The sequence below is a fragment of the Sminthopsis crassicaudata genome, chromosome 6, assembly GCF_048593235.1.
Source record: "Sminthopsis crassicaudata isolate SCR6 chromosome 6, ASM4859323v1, whole genome shotgun sequence".
Lineage (NCBI taxonomy): Eukaryota > Metazoa > Chordata > Mammalia > Dasyuromorphia > Dasyuridae > Sminthopsis > Sminthopsis crassicaudata.
Window position 1 is genome coordinate 181,032,831 of NC_133622.1, and position 12,207 is coordinate 181,045,037.

Sequence of the window (12,207 nt, forward strand, 5' to 3'; positions counted from 1 at the left end):
TGCCTGCCTGCCTTCCTCCCTCCCTCCCTCCCTCCGGCTTTCTTCCTTTCTAAAGTCCCCATAAAGTAAACTTTCAAAGCTGTCTTCCTCCTGGAATACAATTGTCTCTGCCTCAGTTGTGAGGGCTTCTGGGGGCTGGCTCTCTCCTGGAGCTCTCTGAGCCCCTCTGACACCCCACCTCTATTTCAGGATAGTGGGCAAGGGTAGAGAAATGCAGTCGGGGAGTGCCATGCATCACAGGGGCCAGGATGGCATCGCAACAGGATAACCACGAGTGTTGCTGTATGGGAGAAGTCCTCCCATGTGAGGGAGAAGTTTTCAGCCTGCCAGGATTTGAACTCCAGATCCAGGGTTCTTTTCTCTGCACCATGTTGTCAGCTAGCCCAAAAGCTGGCCAGTCCATTGATCACTCTGCCAGTAAGCTGGCTGCATCGGGGGAGACAGTTCTCTGTATTGTGTCTCTGTATCTCCACACATTGGTCTTTGGGAGGGCAGCAGAAGGAGGCTGAGTTTGTAGAGCAGGGATGGCCTCCTTAGGAGAAGAGCATTCACAGGGGATTGTGACAGGGTCCAACATGAGAAAGCCTTGCCAGCCACAGTCAGTTTGGAAGAGCTTTCGTTTTCTTAGTTCTTTGACATAGCCAGGATGGTTTAAGGGGTCCTGAATGTCCAAGGCAGGGAAGCTGGGGGGAGGAAAGGCTGAGGATCAATTGAGAGAAGCTGGCTTGCTTGGCTGCATGTGAAGGATTGTCATTTGGAAGGAAGGACTGAATTTGTTTTCTTGGTCTGGGGAGATGCCAAAGGGAGGAGAAGTTGGCTTTGTTTTCAGGAAGAACATCCTAATCATGAGGGCAGGCCCAGTGTGGAAAGTCCACTGGGAGGTAGTGAGTTCCCCATCCTGGGAGATCTCCAAGCAAAGGCTGAATGACCACTTTATTTAGGACATCAGAGTGGGAATTCCTTTTATGTCTGGATGGGTATACTCCCTCAACTCAATGATGTTATTGGGGATGTTAACAATACTTAAATGTTCTAAAGTAGGGACCCTTGAAAGATGGGAGAGGTGACCTTGGGATTGTCCCAAGTCTCGGGGGCCTTGTTTTTTTGTTTTGTTTTTTTTTTTTTTTCTGTCTGGGTAGGCAATGTGTAAAATTTCCTGAGAAACACGAGCAAATCCTGGGCTCTGAGATAATTGTCTAGGGCTTGGCTTGGGCCACTTTGTAGGAGTCCTTTCTCTAGGACTCAGTTTCCCTAACTGTCAAATGAGGCATATAGTGGCAATTACCTCTCCTGTGTCCAGCTTTCTGTTTTAGGAACTCCGTCACTTTGCCTGGAGAGACCCCATGGCCCCAGGCTGCCCATATTTGTGGTGAGAACTGTAGTAATTAAGCTGCTATGGAACAGCCTTCTAGGCAAAGCACTTGGTACCTAATGGGGCTTATTTGCTCCTCTCTGCTACCCTAGAAGGTGGGAAGATGGGAAGCTATTCAGGAGTTTGCCCAGAGTCGTCCATCTATGTGGTGGGATTTGATTTCAGATCTCCTGGACTCCCCTTCCTGCCTTGTCCAACATGCAGCCAGCTGCCACAGCTCCAGAATCCCGCCCAGGTCCTCCTGACTCCCTCCATCACCTTTGTGAATTCCTGTGGTTGAACATAGGTGGTGTCAGGGGAGGAGGCTCAGGAGGAGGAAGCAAGGGGGCTTTCTTTACTATTTTATAACTTTCTTTTTTTGGGGGGGAGGAGTAAGGGTTTGAAGAGAGGCAGGAATTTTTTTAATATATAGTAATAATGAATAATAATAACACTTTGGGGTTTGCGAAGCATTTTTCTTATGTTACCTCATGTGATAAACCATTTTTATCTAGAGCAGCCCCAAGGATACCTGGTTTAAGGGGGAGTAAATGATCCTCCAGGGACCGTTGGGAAGGGAGGATTTCTCACTCCAAAAGTCTTCCCTCTATTAACTGGGCCCCCCTAGGACCAGCCTGAATGCCAGTCCTTCTCACCTCAGTGTGAGGGGGCAGGGAAGGTCACTGTGCAGTGGCTCAGGCCTAGGGAAGATTAGGAGATGATGGGGGAGGGAGAGGCAATGACAATGACAGGAATGTCATCCCCTCCAAAAAAAGAAGGAAAGAGAAATATTGATTATTATAGAGGTTTATTTCAGGGAGTTCCAGTTTCTAGAATACTCAGTCTCCTTATCATAGGATCACAGATTTGGAATCAGAAGGGACCTTTGAGATTAATGTGCCCATTTTACAGATGAAGAAACAAACCCAGAGAGATGAAGTGCCCAGGTGTAAACACTTAGCCAGTTTTTCTGGATTCCTATGTCTACCCACCATAATACTCAATTCCTTCAGTGCCAGGCTTACCCCCTTTTTTCCCATGAAGATGAATCCTGAGCGCTTTGGTTACTCTATACAGGGAGAGAAACATGGCTTTAGACAGCAAGGTCTCTGTCCAGCGCACCCCACCTCTTATGGGGAGTAAAGCCCAAGATTCCCTCTATCCTTTGGCTTGGTGACCCCAGGCAATTCCCTTAATTGCCCATCTCCCAGGATTGTTGTGATGAAATGAGATCTGGTCTACAGAATGTTTTGCAAACTTGAGTGTTATGGAAAGACTAGCAACCTTATTCTTATTCAGGAAATTTCATTAATAATACAAATTCGGTTTACATTTATTATAATTATAATCACATTATAATTATATAACACATATTATATAATTATACAATAGTATATAATAATTATACATTATATAACATAACAAATAAATAATATAATAAATACATAAAATAATAATACATAATAATTATATATTATTAGCCTTCCCCTGCTCCTGCTGAGCTGGAGCTCCTGTGTTTGTTGTCCAGTCTTTTTGGCCTGGTGTCTGGCTTTTTCTGGGATTTCACTCAGGTGGGTTCAGCCATGGGATAGGAAGAGGGACAGGGTAGGGCTTGGACTGTTGCCCTGAGCTTCCCATGGAAGGAAGCCTCTTATTGTCTGTCCTGTTTTCAGGCCGAGCATCATTTCCTTTCTGCGGAATCGGCTAAGATAGGCTCTAGAATGAAGGCTGTAGATTGAGGTTATCTGGGGAGAAATCAGAGCCTGCCAGGTTGGGGAGTTGGCCCAGCCTTTCAGATCCAGGGTCTTTACTTAGAGGGTCCCTGAGCTGGCTGGTGGCCGAGTCTGTCTCAGTCGTCCCAAGTCTTGGGCTCACTGCTGATCCTTTGATGCTTCCTCCCTGAAATCCTTGGGCCAAGGGTCATGGGATCACAGACATAGAACCAGAAGGGACCACTCAGGCCATCTGGTCCATTGTCTTCATTTTACAAATAGGGAAACTGAGGCTCAGGGAGGGGGAGGAATATACCCACAAGGACCCTCGGGGGCAGGATTTCAATCCCAGTAAAGATGATCTAAGTAATTCCCTTAAGTGCCTTTGAAGACTGACACTGGCTAACCAGCACCCACTCACTGTTCCTTCTCACCAAGGCTTGTGGGAGAGGATGTGAATGGGACATAAACTCTCCCCACCCATGGCCTATACTTCCTGTCCTCCCGGTCCTGGAGTCAATCAGTCCCACATGGGAAGATACCAGTCTGCAAGACTGCATTTTGGTGCATTTTTAATGTATCATAAGGCCTCTTAAGGAAAGGCAAATTCCCATTTGGCTCTGCCACTTAAAGAGGTTTCTTAGCTGACCTCCATCCCCATTCCCTTCCATTCTGAGTGGGTTAGATTCTTCCTCATACCTGCCTTCTCCTGCATTTATTAAATACCCACTGTGTGCTGGGCAGATAGCAAGTGGCCAGTGTTTCTTTCTTCATAGGTGGGGGAAGCCCTCCCTGGATACCACAAAAGGTGGCCTTCAGTGCTCTGTTTAGGATTTTTGCATGGGCTGATTTGAGGAAAGTTGAAATTTCTGAAGATTGGGGAAGGGGAAAATTATCCACAGCCTCAACCCCTAGCTTTCTGGACTGATTCTCTCTGCTGTGAGTCAGGGATGCCCAGAGATACCTGTTTCCCCAGAACGCCTCAGGATAATGCATGTCTGCTGATCTTGTGCCTTCACACTGTCCTTTAAAAGCAGGGGTGGGCCCGGCATTAAAGCCTCGATGCAGTGAGACCCCCCTCAGTCGGGCCAGCCCCTATAGCTGGGAAGGTCACTCTGCTTGTTTTCTTTCTCCCAGGCAGAAAGAACAGACAGGAGGGATGGGGAAGAAAGGCTCCCTTGAACTCGCTTCTGCCCCCAGCAGGGTTTATTTTTGGAAAGGGAGTGATATACAGAATGATAGGCATTCCAACAAGTAGTGCCCAGGAGGTGGCAAGAAGTATCTGAGATCCCAGCACTGGCCCAAAGACTGACCAAGAGTGATTTCCCCTTTGAGGAGTTGATGTAGATTTTTCTCACATTCAGAGTCTCCAGTCTGAGGGAGGTTAATCATGGCTAACATTTCTTTGTCATATTGAGGTTTTCCAAGGACTTTTCAGATATTTTCTTTGATTTACTCCTCACAACTAGCCCCATTTTACAGATGAGGAAACTGAGGCTCCCAGAATTGGAGTGACTTGCCCAGAATCATACATCTAGCAAGGATTTGAAGGCAATATTTGAATCTGGGTCTACCAGACTCCTGGTCCAGATCTCTCCGCTAAAGACTCAGCTGTCTGTTGGCAGTCATATAAGCAATCATAAACGGGCAGGATTCAAACCTGAATCTCATCTAAGCAGGATTCTTAATGTCTGTTGGGCTATCTCTAGGATTGCCCTCCTCACTGTAGGAGGCTTTTTTACCCCAAACCAACTACGGGGAATAATATCATAGGATTGTGGGGTCCTGGATCTCAGGCTGGAAGAAATCTTGGGGGCACTTGGTCCAACCCATTTCATTTTACAGAGAAGGAAATTGAGATCCAGAGTCATATAACCTTTAAGTAACAAGCAGGGTTTGAGGCCGGGGGTCTTCTCCTCTTCCTCAAAATATTCACCAGGTAAGGTAAGATCATTTCCCTGCTCCAAAACCTTCTATAGTTCCCAAGAGGAACAAATGCTGAGGCTTCCAGGCTGGCACCTCCCCCCATTTGGCCTTAGTCCCCCTTTTCTTTTTTTTTTTTTAATTAATTATAGTTTTTATTTACAAGATATATGCATGGGTAATTTTACAGCATTGATAATTGCAAAACCTTTTGTTCCAATTTTCCCTTCACCCCTTTCCCCAGATGGCAGGTTGACCAATACATGTTAAATATGTTAAAGTATAAATTAAACACAATATATATATGTCCAAACAGTTGTTTTGCTGTACAAAAAGAATCAGTTAGTCCCCCTTTTCAACATTTTCTGGGGCACTAATTTGGTTGCAGAAGCTGCCACATGGGCCCCGGTTGCCTTCCTGGCAGTGGCAGTGACCAGCAGGACTTCCCAGACCCTGAGAGCTGCTCTGCCCCCAGTCCTCCTTTGTAACAAAGGAAAACAGCCTTCTGTCCCCGTTGTAGGCCTGACCTTCCACCAGGTCACTTCCCTGAGCTCTGGGGCTATATCTTCTATGACCTTGGGCTTCCTTTGTGCTCCTCTTGACCAGCAAGTTCTGCTCTCTACACCTGTGACTTGCTCTCATGAATGTCTTTGCATTTTAATTAACTCAGCTTTCAGAAGCCCCTTCCCTTCTCCGAGACCCGGATTTCCCTGTTATTTAAAGACCCAACCAGGTCCAGGGGCTTGCTGTAATTTCTGCTTTCTCTAGCCCTGGACTTTCTCTTTACTTAAAAGGAGCATGCTTCTGCCATGGGAGTAACTCATTATACATAGGCAGATTCAACCCCCTCCTCCAAACAAGCTTCAGAAGGGCAAGAAGCCTCCGGCCATTCCAACCAGCCAGGTCATAAAGGTCTTTGGAAAAACCTCCCAGAAAAATCCCAGAGTTCTCTGCCCATATTACTACCCTGGTCAAGAAACTTGCAGGGATTCCCTGGTGACTGGAAGACAAAATGTAAACACTGAAAAAATCTTTTTCTTTTGGGCCTTTGGAACCCTCCACAATGTGGTTCCAGCCTGTTCTTACAGGCTAATGTCCCATTATCCCCCTTGGAGATAGAAGGAAATTCAGAGGATATCTCTAGAGTGTTTGAAAGTATTTTTAAAAGAGATTTGGAGTTTTTATTATTAGTGATTTGCAATATTTTAGTATGATGGTTGATAGCTTGAATTTCTTCCTTTGATACTTTCCAGTTTATATCCTTTGACCATTTGGTGGCAATTGAGAAATAGCTCTTATTCTTATAAATGTGAACCAGTTACTTATGCATATTAGAAATGAGACCCTTGCCATTCCCCAGATGCTGCTGCTACTGTATTTGCCAAGGCTGAGGAGGCTTTGAAGGAAAGCTGAGAGATTATGAAATAAGCTGATAAGTAAACCTCCCCTTATCTGCCTGGCCACTCCCCAAATGCCTGGGCAGATAGAAAGTTTCTTCTCCTAAGGATCTGCATGTATATCACCTGGAATGGATTTTGTCAAAATAATTTCTATTGATCCTTGTTTTTCCACTTTATCCTTCCCTCCACCCTCAGGCAGCTAGGTGGTTCAGTACTAGGCCTGCTAGGAAATACTAGGAAGTAATCCTAATCTAGATCTGAGTTCAAATCCAATTTAGACAATTTACTAGCTATGGAATCCTGGGCAGGTCACTTAATCTCTGTCTGCCTTGTTTTCTTCAACTATAAAATGGGGAGAATAATAGCACCGTCTTCTCAGGGTTTTCATTATGATTAATTGAGATAATCTATGTAAAGTATTTAGTACTGTGCCCGGAACATGATAGTTCTTAATAAATGCTTCTTCTAAAGGAGCCTTCCCATTTAATAAAGAAGGAAAAAAGTTCAGCAAAACTTAACCAGTATATATAAAACCTAACATTCTGTGTAGCGTTCCATATCCAAAGGGGAGGATGTGTCTATCTCTGTCATTTGGATCCTCCTGTCCTTATTTTGGTAATTTTTTTTCCTCTTCTATGATTGTAGTCAATGGGGCTGTTGTTTCTTGGTTCAGATGGTTTTACTTTGCATTTATGCATTTAATTTTTCCATGCTTCTTGGTGGTTGTTTCAGTCTTGTTCTGCCCAGCCGAGGATACGTGGGTATATCCTTGATGAGTGGAATGGTCTTGACATAAAATCATTTTACAAAATAGAAAATCCAAACTTAGTATCACTAAAGTTTTAGACTACTCGTTTGTTTGTACATTTATTTATTTGTTTGTTCATTTTTTCCTGAGGCAATGGGGATTAAGTGACTTGCCCAGGGTCATACAATTAGGAAGTGTTAAGTGTCTGAGGTCACATTTGAACTCAGGTTCTCCTGACTTCAGGGCTGGTGCTCTACCCACTGCAACAACTAGCTGCCTGAGTTGTAGATTATTGAGGAAAGAAATGAACTTGATGGAAACTCATGCTCACTTCAGCCCAAAATCTGGCACTGATGTTTGTTGATGAGTGTGCCTGGTGAAATTTGGTTGATTGATTTGCAGCATGGAATGGGTATGGGGAAATGAGTGGTTCAGCTATTAATATTAGTGTAAAACTTCTCTGATGGGAAGGTTTGGAGAATGAAGACCTGAAGAGGCAAGGGAAGGATAGGGGAGTGTCACCCAGGGAAACGGAAGAGCAGGCTTCCTGGTAATTACTGCAAATGAGACTGTCCTCTTCTGGTATATCCAGGAAGCTTTTACAGATTGAAACTCCCTCCCCATCCCCCCTTGCATTAATATGTAGAAAGGTTAGGGAATGAGAAGATGTGTGACTTTCCATCTGCAGGCTTCCTACCCTGCTACTTACCTTCTGGGTCTATTTCCTGCTCTATAAGATAGAAGGTTGTGCTAGATGGTCTCTAGGGTTCCTTAGGTCTGTAACTGGGACTCAAAAGTCATGGATCAGAGCTAGGAGTTTGCCTTAGGGCCCTGAGAAGAAGGCAGACCTTCCCCCTTGTGCAGATGGGGCTAAAGCACCATAACAGGTTGTGTTCGGACTGATGCAGTCTTGAAGAAGAGACCACCAAGAAGCAACTGCAGGGAGCAGATTCTCCTAATGGTTAAAATGTGACTGGAGGAACTTCAGAGCATACCTCAGCTCAGGCGATGTTGTCCTTGGGTCCTGGGCCTTCCAAAGCCTCCATCACCATCCAGGCTGCGGAAGAGCCTAAAGAAACTCAAAACAATGCTCGGATTGTCCTTCCTACTCTCAATCATGCCTTGATCTTCCCTTGGCAGCTGGAAAAGCAGCATGTGAAGCTTTTCCTTGTCATTCCCTTCTGAAAATCCTGCCTTTGTTTTCCTGGAAGATCTCCTCAGAAGGTTCTCCTACTCTGGAGGCCACATTCGGGGTCATTTCACATCGACTTGGGGACAGAGGAATGAAAGAACAGCCTGTGGCAAACCCCATACTGCCGATCCAGGAGCCCCTATGAGGACTTCAGATGGTTGGGGAATTTCTTCTGTACGTGACAACTTGGAGTGATAGAATGAACACGGGCCTAGACCCAACCTTGGTGGATCCCTCCAGTGCTGGCTACTTTCTCCACCATCTGATTAAATCTTTTATCTGTCCTGGGAAATGACTTGAAGACAGGAACGGTCCATTTTTATATCCTCGATATTTGTCAGAGTTCCTCGAATATATCAAATGCTTGTTAAATGGATGAGTGCAGGTGAAGGGGGCAGGTTTTCTTTCTGTAGGCTCTCTGATGGCCTTATGAGATGGCCACCGCCTGATGATGAATAGAACAGACCTGTGAAGGGTGCTGGGAATATTCTTCCAGGGAATGGTTGGGAGCGGGGAATGGGACAGAGCTCCGAGGCCATCTTCTCCTGACACCATTTTATCATGGCACTCACAGCTAAAAAATGGCGCTGATGGCTCCTGTCCTGCACAAAAGGGTCCCCTGTTCTTCACCTAATTGTGCAGGGCTACTTGGGGGGAACAGACCAGCAAATAAAGCTGTTTCCAATAAAAATTTCCTGTTTCCTCCTTAACACATTTGCAAGCTGTTTGCTTGAGGAAAGCCAGGAATAAAGGCTTCATTGTGCCCCCATTGTATTTTTAGAATCCAAAGGCATTTTTTTGTCTTTTGGAGAATGACTTCTAACATGACCCTCTTCCCTTGCTTGCTGTCCACACCCACACCTCCAGAATCCAGGAGAATGGCTGGGATCCTTCAGCTGAGCAAGACTTTGATGGGGCCTAGGTCCTGGGGAGCAGTGTGGAATGACCAATTTTGCATAAAATCCAAGCTTTTGTCTAATAGAAATAATTTTATGGTGCCAAATTAGGGCATGCTTGTCATTTGAAAGTACCTTATTTTTCTCATTATAAGCACTGGCCTTTACAAAAATAGGTGTTTGCTGTTGTCAATTTTGTGGGGAGCTGGTTTTAAGTTGAATTAAACGAATTAAAATGACCAACCAAAAAAATACTAAATGCTAACTAGGTACTAAGCTCCAACAGAAAAAAGGAAGCTGGGCTTGCTCTCCAAGTGCTCATCCTCCAATTGAGAAGAATAAAAGCTAAAGAAAGGACATTTGTAGGACAGATGGCAAGGCCTGGAGGTCCTGAGGTGATGAGAGTCAGTGATGAGAGACAGCCAGGTTTAGATGCAGGGCAGATGGCAAGACCTGGGTGATTCCAGTGGGCAGTGTGGGGGCAGACTGCAAGATCCCCTCATGTCACCACTCCCATTACAATTAGAACTGTAACTGTAATTATGTATGAGATGATGTCCAGGACACCTGAAGTCTTACTCTGTGGCTACTGTCTCTGTCCCTTCATTTCACAAAGATGCTGAGGTCCACCAGACTTAAAATCCTTCTCCTAGCCAGCTGAACTTTCTTCCCAAAACTCTTCCCCCTCCTCCTCTTGATCATTAAATCTGTGAAAAAGTTATCTGTGCATCAGCACCTGTTTCCTAACAACACAGCGTCTCTCCTCAGCCAGCCTTTCCTCTCCATCTTCTTCCCACTTTTGATGTTCGCAGTCAAGTCTTTCCTTTGGGATGTTCTCCTGTCTGCATTGCTCTCTTTTTCCTTGAATGCTCAAGGTGGGTGTTCTCTCCAGGGTCCACCCATGGTCTCCTTTGTCTTCTTTTCCCACATTCCACCCACTGGCAGTCTCATCCAGCTCCCACTTTAAGTTTCTCCCAAACGCTTACCTCTAGTCTTGATTTTTCTGATGTCTTTGGAAGATCTTGGAGAACAGGATCAGAAGATAGAATTTGTCCCTATTTAAAAAAAAAAAATCAAAAGATAGTCATTAGAGATTAAACATTATAGGCAGACCTGCCTTTACTGCTTAAGTCTTATAAACAGACCTTTTTTTATAAAAGCTTTTTATTTTTCCAAATACATGCAAAAGATAGATTTCAACACTCACCTTTGCAAAACTATGTGTTTCAATTTTTTTTCTCCTTCCTTCTCCCCACCCCCTCTGCTAGATGGCAAGTAACCCAATATAGTTAAACACATTTCCACAATTATCATGCTGCACAAGAAAAAATCAGCTCCAAAAAGACAAAAAATGAAAAAGAATAATAAAAAAAAAAAAAGTGAAAATACTATGTTGTGATTCACATTCAGTCCCCATAGTTCTCTCTCTCTGGATGTGGGAAGTCTTTATATCATAAGACTATTGGAATTGCCCAAACAGGCCTTTTTTTGGCGGTTCTAATTGGGGATACAACATGCAAGGTACAATGTATATAAGGGTACATGGAAGGCAGTGCCTTCTCTTCAGAGAAAGAAAGAGAAGAGACAGGGCAGATCTCATCCTGCAGAAGACCTGAGATTTTTGAGCTAAGGGATAGTAAAGATTTGGGAGGACAGTTTAGTTTTAAAAGATGGACAAAGAGGCAGCTAGGTGGTGCACCAGCCCTGAAGTCAGGAGGACCAGAGTTCAAATCTGGTCTCAGACACTTAACACTTCCTAGCTGTGTGACCCTGGGCAAATCACTTAACCCCAACCTCAGAAAAAAAATACAAATAAAAGATGGACAAAGCAGAAGGGGCTGTAAGGGACTTTGGAGTCCAAAGACCTTTGTGTCTGATGCTGGAAGGGGGCGGGAGGCATTCTTGAGTGCGAGGTACCGAAGATGGACTTGTGTTAAGTAGAGAGATATGAGCTGGGGGGACAAGTAGAGACTATGGCAGCCGTCCAGGTGAGACTCACGGTTGTGTGTGGTGGGAAGATTGACAAGAACTGATGATTGTTTTCCACACTGTGGCTCCCATCCAGGAGGAGACCTGGGTCATTGAGTCTCAGTTTCCTCATTGATAACCATCCATAAGTATTGTGTAGGGGAAAGAAAGAGGCTTCTGTACTTATTCCGCCAATGGCTCGTCATCCATGTTCAGGGGACCCTAAAGTCCACAAATGGCTAACCAGGCTTCTTGTCTCTGTTCCCTTCCAGAAATTGAGGCCAAAGAAGCATGTGACTGGCTGCGGGCAGCCGGCTTCCCTCAGTATGCCCAGCTGTATGAAGGTGAGTGGAGAGGGGCACAGAGGTTTGTTTTTTCCCAGACCATCACTTTTCTCATTAAAAAAAAAAAATTAATCTGAAATGGTCCAACCGTCCTGGAAAACAGGGCTGCAAATCTCTGACCTGGCAAGAGCTCTAACCAAGCTTATCCTAAAAAGATCAGAGAAAATGGAAAAAGACAGATATGTACAAAAATACTTGCATCAACTCTTTTAGGGTGTGGAGATGCAAGTCGATTGGGATTGTGATAGAATACTTTTTTGCTCTAAGATATAATGAAAAGGGTAGTTTCAGGAAAAAAAGGACAAAATTCATACAAACTAATGCAAAGTGAAGTGAGAACTGGGACATCATTGTGATAGTACTAGCAACTTTGAAATGATGATCAACTGTGGGAAACTTGGCTACTCCAATAATAAAAATGATCCAAGGCAATTTTAACTAATGCAAAGTGAAGGGAGAACAACTGGAAGATCACTGTGCACAGTGGCAATGTTGTAATGATGATCAACTGTGGAAAACTTGGCTACTCTAATCAATAAAATGATTTAAGACAATTCTGAAGGACTTATGATGAAAAAAATGCAATCTTCCTCAAGTGAGAGAACTGATGGACTCGGAGTACAAATTAAAGTATGCTTTTCTCAAAAAATAAATAAATAAAAAGGTCACCTAA

The 12,207-nt window shown here is 44.3% G+C and overlaps 1 protein-coding gene across 3 annotated transcripts in view; it reads left to right on the forward strand.

Moving 5' to 3' along the window:
- Nucleotides 1–12,207, forward strand: part of DLC1 (DLC1 Rho GTPase activating protein) — a 226,374-nt gene that overhangs the window by 184,999 nt on the left and 29,168 nt on the right. For all 3 annotated transcript variants that reach the window (XM_074275670.1, XM_074275671.1, XM_074275672.1), the window contains one exon: nt 11,463–11,534. In XM_074275670.1, coding sequence (XP_074131771.1) covers nt 11,463–11,534 — 72 coding nt within the window. The remainder of the gene's footprint in view (nt 1–11,462; nt 11,535–12,207) is intronic.